Source organism: Oncorhynchus kisutch, unplaced genomic scaffold (genome assembly GCF_002021735.2).
Source record: "Oncorhynchus kisutch isolate 150728-3 unplaced genomic scaffold, Okis_V2 scaffold912, whole genome shotgun sequence".
In the NCBI taxonomy this organism is placed as follows: domain Eukaryota; kingdom Metazoa; phylum Chordata; class Actinopteri; order Salmoniformes; family Salmonidae; genus Oncorhynchus; species Oncorhynchus kisutch.
Genome location: NW_022262857.1, coordinates 59,403 through 74,039, shown reverse-complemented (window position 1 = coordinate 74,039; position 14,637 = coordinate 59,403). Strand labels below are relative to the sequence as shown.

Genomic DNA, 14,637 nt, shown 5'->3' with positions numbered 1-14,637 from the left:
CTAATATCTGGGTGTTGTTCAGGGACATACAGGTAGTAGAGGAGTATTAATACCTGGGTGTTGTTCAGGGACATAGAGGTAGTAGAGGAGTATTAATACCTGGGTGTTGTTCAGGGACATACAGGTAGTAGAGGAGTACTAATACCTGGGTGTTGTTCAGGGACATACAGGTAGTAGAGGAATACTAATACCTGGGTGTTGTTCAGGGACATACAGGTAGTAGAGGAGTATTAATACCTGGGTGTTGTTCAGGGACATAGAGGTAGTAGAGGAGTACTAATACCTGGGTGTTGAACTTGACCTCAAGCTACAGTGGGGAGAAATACACAGAGCACATAGATAAGAAAGGACAGCAGAGACTGTTTTTTTCTCCAGCAAATAATCTGATAGGATGATTCTGATTCTGATACCACAATATCATGATCACAGATTCTGTATTTTCAGAGCTTTGGCCTCAACTTCTCCATCTACTGGACAGGTTGTGTTACTACTTCTACACTGGAAACAGACGAGTCAACAACTCCGAGTGTACAAAACACGGTCTTTCCATAACATAGACTATCCAGGTGATTTCAACAAATCCACTTCAATCAGTGTAGGTCAAGGAAACTGGTAAAATAAGGATTGTTATGCCTTGAGACAAATGAGACATGGATTGTGGATGTGTGCCATTCAGAGGGTGAATGGTCAGGACAAAATATTTAAGTGCCTATGAACACGGTATGGTAGTAGGTGCCTGTCGCACTGGTCTGAGTGTGTCAAGAACTGCAATGCTGCTGTGTTTTTTCACGCTCAACAGTTTCCTGTGTGTATCAAGAATGGTCCACCACCCAAAGGACATCCAGCCAACTGGACACAACTGTGGGAAGGATTGGAGTCAACATGAGTTGAGTCTGTTCTGAGGGCAAAGTGGGATGCAACTCAATATTAGGAAGGTGTTCTTAATGTTTTGTTCACTCGGTGTGCAAGAATGAAGATTGATTATATATAATAGAGCCTACATATATCTATACATACCTGACCATATATCTAAACATACCTGACCATATATCTATACACACCTGACCATATATCTATACATACCTGACCATATATCTATACATACCTGACCATATATCTAAACATACCTGACCATATATCTAAACATACCTGACCATATATCTAAACATACCTGACCATATATCTATACATACCTGACCATATATCTATACATACCTGACCATATATCTATACATACCTGACCATATATCTAAACATACCTGACCATATATCTATACATACCTGACCATATATCTATACACACCTGACCATATATCTATACATACCTGACCATATATCTATACATACCTGACCATATATCTATACACACCTGACCATATATCTATATCTAAACATACCTGACCATATATCTATACATACCTGACCATATATCTATACATACCTGACCATATATCTATACATACCTGACCATATATCTATACATACCTGACCATATATCTATACATACCTGAACATATATCTATATCTATACACACCTGACCATATATCTAAACATACCTGACCATATATCTAAACATACCTGACCATATATCTATACATACCTGACCATATATCTATACACACCTGACCATGTATCTAAACATACCTGACCATATATCTAAACATACCTGACCATATATCTAAACATACCTGACCATATATCTAAACATACCTGACCATATATCTAAACATACCTGACCATATATCTATACATACCTGACCATATATCTATACACACCTGACCATATATCTAAACATACCTGACCATATATCTAAACATACCTGACCATATATCTAAACATACCTGACCATATATCTAAACATACCTGACCATATATCTATACATACCTGACCATATATCTATACATACCTGACCATATATCTATACACACCTGACCATATATCTAAACATACCTGACCATATATCTAAACATACCTGACCATATATCTATACATACCTGACCATATATCTAAACATACCTGACCATATATCTATACATACCTGACCATATATCTATACATACCTGACCATATATCTATACATACCTGACCATATATCTAAACATACCTGACCATATATCTATACATACCTGACCATATATCTAAACATACCTGACCATATATCTATACATACCTGACCATATATCTATACATACCTGACCATATATCTAAACATACCTGACCATATATCTATACATACCTGACCATATATCTATACATACCTGACCATATATCTAAACATACCTGACCATATATCTATACATACCTGACCATATATCTATACACACCTGACCATATATCTATATCTAAACATACCTGACCATATATCTATACATACCTGAACATATATCTATATCTATACACACCTGACCATGTATCTAAACATACCTGACCATATATCTAAACATACCTGACCATATATCTATACATACCTGACCATATATCTATACACACCTGACCATATATCTAAACATACCTGACCATATATCTAAACATACCTGACCATATATCTAAACATACCTGACCATATATCTAAACATACCTGACCATATATCTATACATACCTGACCATATATCTATACACACCTGACCATATATCTAAACATACCTGACCATATATCTAAACATACCTGACCATATATCTAAACATACCTGACCATATATCTATACATACCTGACCATATATCTATACATACCTGACCATATATCTATACACACCTGACCATATATCTAAACATACCTGACCATATATCTAAACATACCTGACCATATATCTATACATACCTGACCATATATCTAACATACCTGACCATATATCTATACATACCTGACCATATATCTATACATACCTGACCATATATCTATACATACCTGACCATATATCTAAACATACCTGACCATATATCTATACATACCTGACCATATATCTAAACATACCTGACCATATATCTATACATACCTGACCATATATCTATACATACCTGACCATATATCTAAACATACCTGACCATATATCTATACATACCTGACCATATATCTATACATACCTGACCATATATCTAAACATACCTGACCATATATCTATACATACCTGACCATATATCTATACATACCTGACCATATATCTATACATACCTGACCATATATCTATACACACCTGACCATATATCTAAACATACCTGACCATATATCTAAACATACCTGACCATATATCTAAACATACCTGACCATATATCTAAACATACCTGACCATATATCTAAACATACCTGACCATATATCTATACATACCTGACCATATATCTATACATACCTGACCATATATCTATACATACCTGACCATATATCTATACATACCTGACCATATATCTAAACATACCTGACCATATATCTATACATACCTGACCATATATCTAACATACCTGACCATATATCTATACATACCTGACCATATATCTAACATACCTGACCATATATCTATACATACCTGACCATATATCTATACATACCTGACCATATATCTAAACATACCTGACCATATATCTAAACATACCTGACCATATATCTAAACATACCTGACCATATATCTATACATACCTGACCATATATCTATACATACCTGACCATATATCTATACATACCTGACCATATATCTATACATACCTGACCATATATCTAAACATACCTGACCATATATCTATACACACCTGACCATATATCTATATCTAAACATACCTGACCATATATCTATACATACCTGACCATATATCTATACATACCTGACCATATATCTATACATACCTGACCATATATCTATACATACCTGACCATATATCTATACATACCTGACCATATATCTATACATACCTGACCATATATCTATACATACCTGACCATATATCTATACATACCTGACCATATATCTATACACACCTGACCATATATCTAACATACCTGACCATATATCTAAACATACCTGACCATATATCTAAACATACCTGACCATATATCTAAACATACCTGACCATATATCTAAACATACCTGACCATATATCTAACATACCTGACCATATATCTATACAGACCTGACCATATATCTATACATACCTGACCATATATCTATACATACCTGACCATATATCTAAACATACCTGACCATATATCTAAACATACCTGACCGTATATCTAAACATACCTGACCGTATATCTAAACATACCTGACCATATATCTAAACATACCTGACCATATATCTATACAGACCTGACCATATATCTAAACATACCTGACCATATATCTAAACATACCTGACCATATATCTATACATACCTGACCATATATCTATACATACCTGACCATATATCTAAACATACCTGACCATATATCTATACATACCTGACCATATATCTAAACATACCTGACCATATATCTATATCTATACATATCTGACCATATATCTATACATACCTGACCATATATCTATACATACCTGACCATATATCTAAACATACCTGACCATATATCTATACATACCTGACCATATATCTATACATACCTGACCATATATCTATACATACCTGACCATATATCTAAACATACCTGACCATATATCTATACATACCTGACCATATATCTATACATACCTGACCATATATCTATACATACCTGACCATATATCTATATCTATACATACCTGACCATATATCTATATCTATACATACCTGACCATATATCTATATCTATACATACCTGACCATATATCTATATCTATACATACCTGACCATATATCTATATCTATACATACCTGACCATATATCTAAACATACCTGACCATATATCTATACATACCTGACCATATATCTATACATACCTGACCATATATCTATACATACCTGACCATATATCTAAACATACCTGACCATATATCTATACATACCTGACCATATATCTATACATACCTGACCATATATCTAAACATACCTGACCATATATCTAAACATACCTGACCATATATCTATACATACCTGACCATATATCTATACATACCTGAACATATATCTATATCTATACACACCTGACCATATATCTAAACATACCTGACCATATATCTATACATACCTGACCATATATCTATACATACCTGACCATATATCTAAACATACTGGAGTCAAATTAACACAATGAACCTTTGGTTTTCAGATTTAAGAATGTTTTCTAAACCTCCTCACCTTAGCTCCATAGAAATGTATTGGTATCTGACTGTCCGACTGGTCCCATCTGGTTGGCTGGCCGACTGGACCCATCTGACCGGCCGACTGGACCCATCTGGTTGGCTGTCCGACTGGACCCATCTGGTTGGCTGTCCGACTGGACCCATCTGGTTGGCTGGCCGACTGGACCCATCTGGTTGGCTGGCCGACTGGACCCATCTGGTTCCTGATTAAAGGTGAGATTGGATTATCAAATCCTTATCCCTATACAGAGGATCAGAATCTCAGGTTTCAGTTTTAAAACATTTAATCCGATAGGGGAAATCCTAGCAGATAACTTTAGAAAAATTGGGGAAGGATATAACTGGAACACAACCCAACAATCCCTTATCACAGTAAGGCTGAATGATAATCACTAGTGACTCCAGCAGCACAATGAGGCTGAATGATACTCACTAGTGAGTTCAGCAGCACAATAAGGCTGAATGATAATCACTAGTGAGTCCAGCTGCACAATGAGGCTGAATGATAATCACTAGTGAGTTCAGCAGCACAATAAGGCTGAATGATAATCACTAGTGGGTCCAGTGTCAATAAGGCTGAATGATAATCACTAGTGGGTCCAGTGTCAATAAGGCTGAATGATAATCACTAGTGAGTCCAGCAGCACAATAAGGCTGAATGATAATCACTAGTGAGTCCAGGGGTACAATAAGGCTGAATGATAATCACTAGTGAGTCCAGCAGCACAATGAGGCTAAATGATAATCACTAGTGAGTTCAGCAGCACAATAAGGCTGAATGATAATCACTAGTGAGTCCAGCAGCACAATAAGGTTGAATGATAATCACTAGTGACTCCAGCAGCACAATGAGGCTGAATGATAATCACTAGTGAGTTCAGCAGCACAATAAGGCTGAATGATAATCACTAGTGGGTCCAGTGTCAATAAGGCTGAATGATAATCACTAGTGGGTCCAGTGTCAATAAGGCTGAATGATAATCACTAGTGAGTCCAGCAGCACAATAAGGCTGAATGATAATCACTAGTGAGTCCAGGGGTACAATAAGGCTGAATGATAATCACTCGTGAGTCCAGCAGCACAATGAGGCTAAATGATAATCACTAGTGAGTTCAGCAGCACAATAAGGCTGAATGATAATCACTAGTGAGTCCAGCAGCACAATAAGGCTGAATGATAATCACTAGTGACTCCAGCAGCACAATGAGGCTGAATGATAATCACTAGTGAGTTCAGCTGCACAATAAGGCTGAATGATAATCACTAGTGGGTCCAGTGTCAATAAGGCTGAATGATAATCACTAGTGGGTCCAGTGTCAATAAGGCTGAATGATAATCACTAGTGAGTCCAGCAGCACAATAAGGCTGAATGATAATCACTAGTGAGTCCAGGGGTACAATAAGGCTGAATGATAATCACTCGTGAGTCCAGCAGCACAATGAGGCTAAATGATAATCACTAGTGAGTTCAGCAGCACAATAAGTCTGAATGATAATCACTAGTGAGTCCAGCAGCACAATAAGGCTGAATGATAATCACTAGTGACTCCAGCAGCACAATGAGGCTGAATGATAATCACTAGTGAGTTCAGCAGCACAATAAGGCTGAATGATAATCACTAGTGAGTCCAGGGGTACAATAAGGCTGAATGATAATCACTCGTGAGTCCAGCAGCACAATGAGGCTAAATGATAATCACTAGTGAGTTCAGCAGCACAATAAGGCTGAATGATAATCACTAGTGAGTCCAGCAGCACAATAAGGCTGAATGATAATCACTAGTGACTCCAGCAGCACAATGAGGCTGAATGATAATCACTAGTGAGTTCAGCAGCACAATAAGGCTGAATGATATTCACTAGTGAGTCCAGGGGTACAATAAGGCTGAACAATAAGGCTGCTGAGTCCAGCAGGCCTGTCTACACTGGACAATGTGGTTGACAATGTACCGATGTGTAAATATTCTCATTTTCATTGTCTGCAGTTGTATTGATGTCATTTACATGCTTGTTATGTGTTTTATGTACATAGATCCGCGTACAGAATTTCCCAGTGAGATAAAGTCATGATCTTATCTTGTGTAGAGGAAAGTCTTGGCTGTAAGAGGTAAGAGAAAACGTATTAGTTCTTTTTTTTTCAAATGATTTGTTATGGTTTTCTTTTTTTTGTGAATAACTGCTTTGCCAACTCCAGTCAGCAGATGGCGACTTAAGTCTTTCAGGTGATGCTCCTTGTGTGACGTATAATCTCGTGGACGGAACGCTTCTTCAACAACAACTCCGCTACTGATGCAGACAGTTCCGAATCTTGCTCGTCAACATAAAACCCACAAATTCAAATTCTTTGTCCGTATTTGTGTATATTAATCTGTGTTTTTAACGCAATTTTGTTTGCATATCTCCTAGTTAAATTGTAAAATAGCTTGTTAGATTGACTAATTCGTTAAGATTGATGCTTAGCCTAGTACTAGGCTCGTCGCTAATTCTAGCTAGCTTTCATCCCCGACCTAGGAGTGAAGTTGAGTCCGCTATCCTCGCTCGACCATGAGCTCACTAAGCTACTCCCTCCCTGCTAAAGAAGAAGAGGTCGGATGGACGGAGAAAGAAGATCTGAACATTGTCGTGAAAGATGACGAGGAAGTGAAAGACGAGAAAGAGCCGTTTGGAGTGAAAGAGGAAGAGGGGATAGAGGCTGTCACAGTGGAAGAGGAGGAGGTAGAAGCTTTCAGAATCAAAAAGGAGGAAGAGGAGGCTATCACATTGAAAGAAGAGGAGGATGTTACCGTGAAATACGAGAAAGAGCCTTTAGGAGTGAAACACGAAGAAGGAATAGAGGCTGTCACAGTGGAAGAGGAGGAGGTAGAAGCTTTCAGAATGAAAAAGGAAGAAATCACATTGAAAGAAGAAGATGAGTATTTTGTAGTGAAAGAAGAGAAAGGCCCTTTTGGAGTGAAAGACGAAGAGGAGACTAGAGATCTGATTAACACTAGTGAGTACTATCTTAAAAACAGGAGCACCAACTCTGCAGTTGTTCAACTAATGTATGATATTTAATAAGAGGCATTCTACTGACAGTGTTCAGTGTTTAATTAAACTGTGTGATTGGTGTCCCAGAGATTGTGCTTTCAAATGGTCACATCCATATTAAAGGAGAAATGTGAAATACCTCAATTTGTGGGTCACGAAGCAACAAAAAAAAGAGTTTATTTAAGCATTAACCAACACACTCTGTGTGACAGACAGACACTTTGGCTGGATCAGAATACCCCAAAGGAAGGTTCCTTAGTGGCTAGATTATTAGAACCATAATCTACAGGTAAAGTAAGGAGAAATGCTGCATCTTTTTGACTATTCGGATTCAGCCACTCACCATAAAGCCCAGGAAGGTTAGCCTAGTGGTTAGAACGTTGGACTCGTAACCGGAAGGTTGCAAATTCAAATCCCTGAGCTGACAAGGTACAAATCTGTCGTTCTGCCCCTGCTAACCCACTGTTCCTAGGCCGTCATTGAAAATAAGAATTTGTTATTTAACTGACTTGCCTAGTAAAATAAAAAAATCCCACAAGTTCATTGATGAATTCGCATGCAAAATTGGCATATATTCTCAGTCCCCCCCAGGTGGATCATTCCATCAAACCTCATATATTCTCACTCCTAAAATCCCCCCCAGATGGATCATTCCATCAGACCTCATATATTCTCACTCCTAAAATCCCCCCCCCAGGTGGATCATTCCATCAGACCTCATATATTCTCACTCCTAAAATCTCCCCAGGTGGGCCATTCTATCAAACCTCATTGTACATATTTGTTAATATGGTCCTCCTGACTACCAAATAAGATTGAGGTCAGAGAAGAGTTGATATCGCAAAAGTTTTTCAATCCAATGAAACTTGATTTTCCCCAAATCAGTTTTTTAAAAGGTTTGTCGGTGCGCTCACTAGGAATTTATGCTGTTTATATGTTCAGATATACAATGGGGTCCGAAATGATTGACTCTTGATAAAGATGAGTAAAAAAAGATTGTTAAATAAATACAGATATTCAGCTATATTGTGTGCTAAATAAAATGGGAAATGATATGTCTCATATAATTGTTCGGAGAAAGATAAATGATTGAATCCCATGTTTTCAGCACCTTTCAATACCTCACCTTATGAGGAAAACAGCGCTGAGACTTTTTTCTAAAATGTTTTATGTGATCGTCAAAGATCCTTTCCAAATGTGTTCAACAGTCTTTCCAGCTTCAGTTTGAAGGGATTGTTACCAATGTTATCCGTGTTGGCCGTGTTGGCTAGCTCCTCCGAACAGTGTCCTGACGAGAGAGCACATGTTCCAGGGCAAAATCACGCATCATTAGCTTATTGTTATGGATGTATCCAAATAAATGTCACAAGAAAACATCTTAAACAAATGCAAACGCAGCTACTTTGTTGTCATTCTGTTTGACGTGGCCGTGTTAGCCATAGTTGGCTCGCAAGCAAGGGATAAGAACGTTGCCAGCCGGCAATGGAAACATTACAAATGAACGACCGCGTTGCATCCATAGATGGACAACTAAAAGAAGTGGGTCGCGTCTCCGGCAACTTAACCGATAGAATGAATGACCATCGGCTTGTCTAGCAGCCATAGATTTGTGTCGGGATTATATCTCATGGAAGGATTAAACAGACCCCCCCCCCCCGCGAGGCAGCCTTGATTTAATGTTTTAACCCAGGGAAGGATGAAACAAGGAACCAGAGTATTTAAGGATCAGATTTGACTCCTCAAAGTAAGTGCTGTAGTTTAGTTTGAACAAATATAATAGATCTGCCTACTGGTATCTGTTACCAGGACAACCAGTGGAGTTCTGTTAGTTGACAGGAAGATAGACTGGTGGATATGGATGTTATGAATATCATAACACTGAAAAATGATTTTGCCAATGAACAGAGAGAAGCCAATTGACCACATAAAACCTTGATGAAAGTTAGATTTAGAGAGAAAGTTTCAAGATGATCCAACGTAAGGTGCATGTTTAACAAACATGATGGATGAAACAAGGGACTGTTATGGCCAGAGTATTTAGGTCTGCCCTCCCCTCAGGAGGGTGGCACAGTGTTACAACCTTGTAGAAGAGTCATTTCAGTCTCCCTGTGGATATATTTGTTTAATACAACTCTTAAATATAGAAGTTGTTCAGATAATCTCTTGCATCCATCATAGCCTGAAGGAAGGGAGGAAGAGTTCCTCCTGCTGTTCCGAAAACCAAGCACCAGGGTCTTAAAGATGATGCATTTTATTGAGGGATCTTGTCTGGATTAAACCTTGTAGAAAGTGTTTTATCATGTAGAAGTTTCATTCAGGTCTTTCTGTTTAAGCAAATACTCTGTCTTTTTAGCAGGAGAGAGACCAGACTCTCACCCTGACCGTGGGAAGAGTCCAGACCCAGAGACGACCAAACCAGCAAGACCATACCACTGTTCCCAGTGTGGAAAGAGATTTATTCAGTCATCGCATTTGAAAGAACATGAGAGAATACACACAGGAGAACAGCCATTTCAATGTTCCCAGTGTGGAAAGAGTTTTACAAATGTAGGGAACCTGAAAACGCATGAGATGACACACACGGGAGAGAAGCCTTTCCACTGCTCCCAGTGTGGAAAGAGTTTTACCCAGTTAGGGAATTTGAAAACACATGAGATGACACACACAGGCGAGAAGCCTTATCACTGCTCCCATTGTGGAAAGAGTTTTAGACACTCAGGGCATCTAAAAGTGCATGAAAGAACACACACGGGAGAGAAGCCATATCAATGCTCCCAGTGTGGAAAGGGTTTTGGACACTCATGGCATCTTAAAGTGCATGAAAGAACACACACTGGAGAGAAGCCGTATCAATGCTCCCAGTGTGGAAAGGGTTTTGGACACTCAGGGCATCTAAAAGTGCATGAAAGAACACACACTGGAGAGAAGCCATATCAATGCTCTCACTGTGGAAAGAGATTTATCCAGTCATTGCACCTGAAAGAGCACAAGAGAAAACACACAGGAGAGAAGCCTTTCCAATGTTCTCAATGTGGAAAGAGTTTTATCCAGTCATCACATCTGAAAGAGCACAAGAGGATACACACAGGAGAGAAGCCATTCCAATGCTCTGAGTGTGGAAAGACTTTTAGCCAGATAGGGCAGCTGAAATATCATGAAAGAAAACATACAGGGGAGAAGCCTCATCACTGTTCCCAGTGTGGAAAGGGTTTCAGATACTCAGGGCATCTAAAAGTGCATGAAAGAACACACACTGGAGAGAAGCCGTATCAATGCTCCCAGTGTGGAAAGGATTTTAGACACTCAGGGCATCTTAAAGATCATGAAAAAATACACACAGGAGAACAACCATTCCAATGCTCTCTGTGTGGAAAGAGTTTTACCCATTTAGGGAACCTGAAAATGCATGAGATGACACACACAGGAGAGAAGCCTTTTCACTGCTCCCACTGTGTAAAAAGTTTTACCCAGTTAGGGAACTTGAAAACGCATGAGATGACACACACAGGAGAGAAGCCTTTCCACTGCTCCAAGTGTGAAAAGGGTTTTAGAACCTCTGGGAACCTGAAAACGCATGAAATGTCACACACAGGAGAGAAGCCTTTCCAATGCTCCCAATGTGGAAAGAGTTTTACCCAGTTAGCAAGCCTGAAAAGGCATGAAGGAACACACACAGGATAGAATCCTTTCCAGTGTTCTCAGTGTGGAAAGACATTTTCCCAGTCAGAAAGACCTGAAAATCATACGAGAGAAGAGAGACACTGTTGTGGGTGGCAGAATTTGGGGTGAGCTGTTGTAACTTCTCCAGGTTGATGCTCTGTTCTGTGATGAACTGCATTTCATAAACTACTACGCCTATTACCTGTCTGCACCCTAACACATGGTTGCCATTGTCGTCTGTAACTGTTGCATTAATTAAGTACTATTATCACCTTCCTCTATATGAGGGGACATGCAACTATCAGCATTTTTTTTTTGAGTTCTTCCCTGACTGATCAGCGAGACAGATCTCACTTGACTATGATCAGCGAGACAGATCTCACTTGACTATGATCAGCGAGACAGATCTCACTTGACTATGATCAGCGAGACAGATCTCACTTGACTATGATCAGCGAGACAGATCTCACTTGACTATGATCAGCGAGACAGATCTCACTTGACTATGATCAGCGAGACAGATCTCACTTGACTATGATCAGCGAGACAGATCTCACTTGACTATGATCAGCGAGACAGATCTCACTTGACTATGATCAGCGAGACAGATCTCAATTGACTATGATCAGCGAGACAGATCTCACTTGACTATGGTCAGCGAGACAGATCTCACTTGACTATGATCAGCGAGACAGATCTCACTTGACTATGATCAGCGAGACAGATCTCACTTGACTATGATCAGCGAGACAGATCTCACTTGACTATGATCAGCGAGACAGATCTCACTTGACTATGATCAGCGAGACAGATCTCACTTGCTTGTATTTAAGATGTACTATTATCACACCTTAAATAGTCTCTGATCTTTGGGATTGAGTGTGTTCTGACTTTAAAAAAAATTGCAATGGGTTTCTTTGGTTTATGGCCACATGAAATCAAATTGTATGAAAGCTTACTCAAAAAAACAGGCCTACTTTGTTAGCCGGACCTTTACGTCTCCAAGCAACAAAAAAATAAAAACAGAACATATTTCAAATGTATTTGACTTTGATTCATTTAGTCACTGTATCTTATTTAGTTAATTTGTGTAGAAGTTATCAAGCTAAACATGTATGAAAATGTGACGACGTTGTTATGACAACAGTTGTTGACTGGGAAACCCAGACGCGAGCTGCCCAGTGACGCGAGCTTACCAGACAGGCTAAATGCCTTTTATGCTCGCTTCGAGGCAAGCAACACTGAAGCATGCACGAGAGCACCAGCTGTTCTGGATGACTGAGTGATAACCCTCTCGGTAGCCGATGTGAGCAAGACCTGTAAACAGGTCAACATTCACAAAGCCACGGGGCCAGACGAATTACAAGGACGTGTACTCAAAGCATATGCGGACCAACTTGCAAGTGTCTTCACTGACATTTTCAACCTCTTCCTGACCCGAGTCTGTAATACCTACATGTTTCAAGCAGACCACCATAGTCCCTGTGCCCAAGGAAGCGAAGGTAACCTTCCTAAATGATTACCACCCGTAGCACTCACGTTGGTAACCATGAAGTGCTTTGAAAGGCTGGCCATGGCTCACATCAACAGCATCCTCCCAGATACCCTAGACCCACTCCAATTCGCATATCGCCCAAACAGATACATAGATAATGCAATCTCAATCGCCCTCCACACTGCGCTTTCCCACCTGGACAAAAGGAACACCTATGTGAGAATGCTGTTCATTGACTATAGCTCAGCATTCAACACCATAGTGCCCACAAAGCTCATCACTAAGCTAAGGACCCTGGGATTAAATACCTCCCTCTGCAACTGGATCCTTGACTTCCTGACGGGCCGCCCCCTGGTGGTAAGGGCAGGCAACAACACGTCTGCCATGCTGATCCTTAACTCTGGGGCCCCTCAGGGTTGTGTACTTAGTCCCCCCCCGTACTCCCTGTTCACCCACAACTGCGTGGCCAAACACGACTCCAACACCATCATTAAGTTTGCTGATGACACAACAGTGGTAGGCCTGATCACCGACAACGATGAGACAGCCCATAGGGAGGAAGTCAGAGACCTGGCAGTGTGGTGCCAGGACAACAACCTCTCCCTCAACTGCGACCTGGCCAAGATAAAAGCGCAATAAGGTAAGGCACTAAGGTAAGGCACTAAGGTAAGGCACTAAGGTAAGGCAATAAGGTAAGGCACTAAGGTAAGGCACTAAGGTAAGGCACTAAGGTAAGGCAATAAGGTAAGGCACTAAGGTAAGGCAATAAGGTAAGGCACTAAGGTAAGACACTAAGGTAAGGCAATAAGGTAAGGCACTAAGGTAAGACACTAAGGTAAGGCAATAAGGTAAGGCACTAAATAGGTTGTGGGTAAAATGGCATCAGTAGTACTACTACTATCACTACTCCGGTGAGTGAAGCCTGATAGGAATTGGAAGATGCCAAGTAGAGCTACAGTTTAGTACCGTTTTCATTTGGATTTAAGTTACCTGCTACTTCATCATTTTTGTACCTTTTTAAAGGTGACCATTTTTCACATCAGTTGGAATCTGTTATACCTCACCTGGATTACAGTTCTTTCTTTCACCACCATCCAGGAATCTGTTATACCTCACCTGGATTACAGTTCTTTCTTTTACCACCATCCAGGAATCTGTTATACCTCACCTGGATTACAGTTCTTT

At 39.6% G+C, this 14,637-nt stretch overlaps 1 protein-coding gene across 1 annotated transcript; it reads left to right on the top strand.

The window, feature by feature from the left end:
• Window positions 1-7,567: 7,567 nt before the first annotated feature.
• Window positions 7,568-13,031, top strand: LOC109877121 (gastrula zinc finger protein XlCGF57.1-like). The gene is made up of 2 exons (XM_020469443.2): window positions 7,568-8,259; window positions 10,651-13,031. The coding sequence occupies exons 1-2, from the start codon at window positions 7,815-7,817 to the stop codon at window positions 11,976-11,978; spliced, it is 1,773 nt and encodes a 590-aa protein (XP_020325032.2). The 5' UTR covers window positions 7,568-7,814; the 3' UTR covers window positions 11,979-13,031.
• The last annotated feature ends 1,606 nt before the right edge of the window (window positions 13,032-14,637 follow it).